The 4,549-nt window shown below is 36.1% G+C and overlaps 1 protein-coding gene across 1 annotated transcript; it reads left to right on the top strand.

Moving 5' to 3' along the window:
- The first annotated feature begins 305 nt into the window (after positions 1 to 305).
- LOC114396426 (nuclear transcription factor Y subunit B-3-like) lies at positions 306 to 2,355 on the top strand. The gene has a single exon (XM_028358404.1). It carries the CDS (start codon positions 1,294 to 1,296, stop codon positions 1,858 to 1,860), a length of 567 nt encoding a protein of 188 aa, XP_028214205.1. The 5' UTR covers positions 306 to 1,293; the 3' UTR covers positions 1,861 to 2,355.
- The last annotated feature ends 2,194 nt before the right edge of the window (positions 2,356 to 4,549 follow it).

Below are 4,549 nucleotides of genomic sequence, written 5' to 3'. Positions count from 1 at the left end.
TCAAACTCCAATTATGCATCTTAATTTTATATTTTTTCAATAATAATTAACCATTTAATATTGATTTATATATTTATTATAATTATGAATAATAAATAATAAATTTGAACAAAAATTCAAAATTTAATTAAAATTCCAGGCATCTTTGTTTTCATTTAACATAAATAATAAAATATTTCTTTGAACATTTCTTAAAAAGTATGAACATAAATTTAAATTATTATTTTATATTTAATGTATTTACATTAATTTATTTGTCTTACATACACTTGTAATGTTCTCCTTATATTTATTAAACTATAATATAGTATATATAAAGAAAAGATTTTGAAATTTGAATAAAATAAGAGTGTCCAAGTCAGAGGCGAGCACGTGCCAGATACCAAAGCAACGGTCCAGATCATGGAGCACTCACCAAATCCAAGGGCTCCTATTTGTCCGTGCAAACTCACACTTATCGACTAACAACGGTCCACAAAGCGCCACGTGTTCTCAAGATAAAGCGTTATTAACCCTTCTGATCCAACGGATCCTGCTCATTACCTCCCAAACAAACCCTTCCGTTCCGTTTCACCTTTCCTCTTCCCGCCGGAGCCGCCGTCACCCGCCGCCGGCAATCGTATCAGACCCTCCCAATACACCGTCTCCGACTTCCACGCAGAATTGCACGATTCATTGATTTCAATTTTCAAGTCTTGAGGATTTCGTTTCAACAGCGCTTCAATTTGACGCAGAAAAACTGAGTCAAACCAATTCTCCCAGAGTTCGTGACTTGGATTCTCAATTTATCGTTCATTCCGAATAGAATTTGAAACTCCGAAGAAAACTGCACCGAACACTGAATCTCAGTTACCGAGGAGCTTCTTCTACGAACCGTGCTTAATTCCACACAGAAACACCGAGTCAAACTGGTTCGTGCTGTGTTCGTGGTTCAGATTCTCAATCGAAATTTGAAATTCAGAAGAAAACCGCACCGAACACAGAATTTCAGAATCTGAACAAGTTTCTTCCGTTAACAGCACTTCAACTTCACGTGGAACAAGAATCAAACCGTTTCGTGGTTCGGATTCTCAATTCCTCGTCCATTCGCAATCGATTTTCAAATTCCGAAGAAAACCGCTCCGAACACTGAATTTCAGACTCTGAACAGCGAACAGTACTTCAAGTTCACGTGGAACGAGTCAAAGCGATTCCAATCAATTTCGCGAACTCCTCCACGGTGAACTCCGATATTTTCCTGCACTGACTTAGTGATTCGTTTCATCTTTCTCAGCTTCGATTATCCGTTTGTCGATGGCGGACTCGGACAACGACTCCGGCGGCGCGCACAACGCCGGGAAGGGGAGCGAGATGTCGCCGCGGGAGCAGGACCGGTTCCTGCCGATCGCGAACGTGAGCCGCATCATGAAGAAGGCGCTGCCGGCGAACGCGAAGATCTCGAAGGACGCGAAGGAGACGGTGCAGGAGTGCGTGTCGGAGTTCATCAGCTTCATCACCGGCGAGGCCTCCGACAAGTGCCAGCGGGAGAAGCGCAAGACGATCAACGGCGACGACCTGCTCTGGGCGATGACCACTCTCGGCTTCGAGGACTACGTCGAGCCTCTCAAGGGCTACCTCCAGCGCTTCCGAGAAATGGAAGGAGAGAAGACAGTGGCGGCGCGTGACAAGGACGCGCCTCCTCCTACCAATGCTACCAACAGTGCCTACGAGAGTCCTAGTTATGCTGCTGCTCCTGGTGGAATCATGATGCATCAGGGACACGTGTACGGTTCTGCCGGCTTCCATCAAGTGGCTGGTGGTGCTATAAAGGGTGGGCCTGTTTATCCCGGGCCTGGATCCAATGCCGGTAGGCCCAGATAGATGGGCCTATGTTATTATTATTATTATTATTGTTATTATTATTCGTAAGTTAAAAGAAATGTGAGATTCAAAGTGGTGATTAAGTGAATTAGTAACAAAAAAGTGCGACTCAGTTGATTAAAAATATATATAAATTATTATAAGTCTTTTAATATGTTTTTGATTCTCACACATAAAAAAAATTAGAGTCAACTAGTAATAATTTTGAGAGAGTTGGTTTGTATTCTTATGATGATGATGGTGATATTATTATCATTGATGGATTGATTGGTGATATGTATAGTATGACACACTTCTAAGTTCTAAGGCCAACAATCTGTAACTGATTTGACTGTTGTATCATAGAAATAGTGTTTCCTAGTATTGTACCTCTTTTGCTTATTGGTTAACTCTGTACCCAAATGGTCAAGTTTTCCTTTTTCCTTATTGGTTATGTACTTTAAATTCAACTCTTTTAGGGCTATGATAAAAAAGGAAGCGGTGCTATGATTCATACATTGGTGTTTGTTTGTTCATTAATAGGAAAATAACAGCAATCTTTCTTTCTTTTTTCATATAATGTTTTGGTTTTCTGTCAAAACGTTGGTAAACCATGAAAAATTGCGACGGTTGTGTCATGAGATTTAATGTTACTTCTTCTATTTATGTTGTGTAGTAAACATATATGGTGGAAAAATCTTGCTAAGATTGAGCATAAGGAAATATTGATCGCCACGCGAATGGTATGAGAGAATATTTTGGGAGACCAGAAAGAAACACGGATGAGGGTTGCTACTACTTTTTTATCTTCTAAATAATTTAAAGCTTTACTCTTCTTGGCACTAGCATGTGAAACTATAGATTGGTTGCTTCTTGTTCCTTTGCCCTTTCTAAGTGTATCTGGTTCAACAATAATTTTATACATTATCCGGACGTAAGAATAAAGTCAGTTTTTGATCGTAAGAAACCTAACGCCACAGCCTTTCGTATCGGAATTTATTCCTTTACATTGAACAAGTGTATAAAATAATAACAAAAAATAACATTGCATCTACCATTGATTTTAAATTATAAGATCCTTTAATATAAACTGACGGTAAATATAGTTTTATTTTATCACTTTGCATACCAAGTCTATCGGTTCTTATATATATAATACGGCAATATACAAACTCATCGAAACTTAATTAAACACATAAAGAAAGAGTATGCAAGAACTAGTAACGATATGAAGCAAATTGCTATGTATAGAGGTTAGGCATCACAACTAATTGAATAGGCAGATCACTGATGCATGAAATGTATACCTACCTAGTTTTAAAGTTCGGAATTGTGTGTAGGTGTTACATTATTACCTATATACCCTTTCTTCTGTATCTAAGTCGGTTCTAGATACAAAAGTTGGTATGTATCTACACAGAACATACTTTGTTCTTAAAGTTTAAACTCTTCCATTATAAGAGTAGATCGGGTGTCACAAAATAAAATGTGGTGAAAACCAAAACAAGTATAACTCAGTCAACTTGCATAGGAAACGTTCAATCTCGAGATCGAACATCGGAAAGGGAAACAGAATAATTATACAAGGACCGAAAACCCAATCCTGAAGAATATATACCAGTAAACATATCGACCGAAAATAAATCAATTGATCAAATCAAATCATCCTAGATTACCACTATTACTTCCATGGGCAACAATAAAATAGAAGGCTGCTGATGGAATTGAATAAGCAATCTCCTTCAAAGTAGTCAAAGGCTCTCTTAAAGCTAAAACCTAAACATAGTAATAAAATAAAGAAAACTAACACTTAGGTGACAATTTGTATTCACTACTCAAAATCAAAAAATGACACATTTCCCTAAAAAATCATATGAAGAAAACACACTATCATACAAGAGGCATAAACAGAGCAGATGGTATGACAATTAGAGGCATAAACTGACCATTTTTAAATGGTTACTAGCACATTCAAATAAGAATCAATTTATATATATATATTAAGAATCAATTTATATTTTGGAAATAAAATAGGATAGGAGAAAAAATAACACATAAAATAATTTTTTTTCTATAAACTAAGAGTTGGAAGATGGACAAAAAGAAAACATCTAGTCTCAATTTTAACAAAATAAAAGATTGTTTATATGTCTTCTAGTAAGCATATAACAAACCCTAGGAAACAGATGTCTCTCAGAAACAATAGACAACATTTGAACATGACCGGCTCTCCCATACATAAAAGGATTATTCCCCAGAACATCATTTAATTTCAGCAGTTTCTGGAACAAGTTTAATACATACTTTTGGAAGTAAAATGAGCTATGGAAAAAGTAGTCAATATATCTAACAAGAGTGCTTGCAACACACTCTTCTCAACACTCTTACAGGTCAATTTATTAAAATCTACAAAAATAAAAAATGAAATTCATTAAATAAGAAATGAGACCCACACAATTTTAAAATTTTCAGCAAATTTCAATCAATAGTAAAAAGTAAGAAAATTGTGTTCGAGAAGCTATCATTTCACTTTATATAATATATGAAATTTTTATAATCAACATTATATCTTTGAAAAGTGAAAAACCTAAGCATCTTCCTCTCTATTAAAAGCATTCAAAAAACAGAGACAACAGAAATCAATGCAATATGGCCCTCCAATTCTCAACAGTTGGATTCCATTAGACTAGATATAAAAAAGACAAGATCA

Source organism: Glycine soja, chromosome 18, assembly GCF_004193775.1.
Source record: "Glycine soja cultivar W05 chromosome 18, ASM419377v2, whole genome shotgun sequence".
Lineage (NCBI taxonomy): Eukaryota > Viridiplantae > Streptophyta > Magnoliopsida > Fabales > Fabaceae > Glycine > Glycine soja.
Note: the sequence above shows the minus strand (reverse complement) of the source record. Positions and strands in the feature narration are given on the sequence as shown.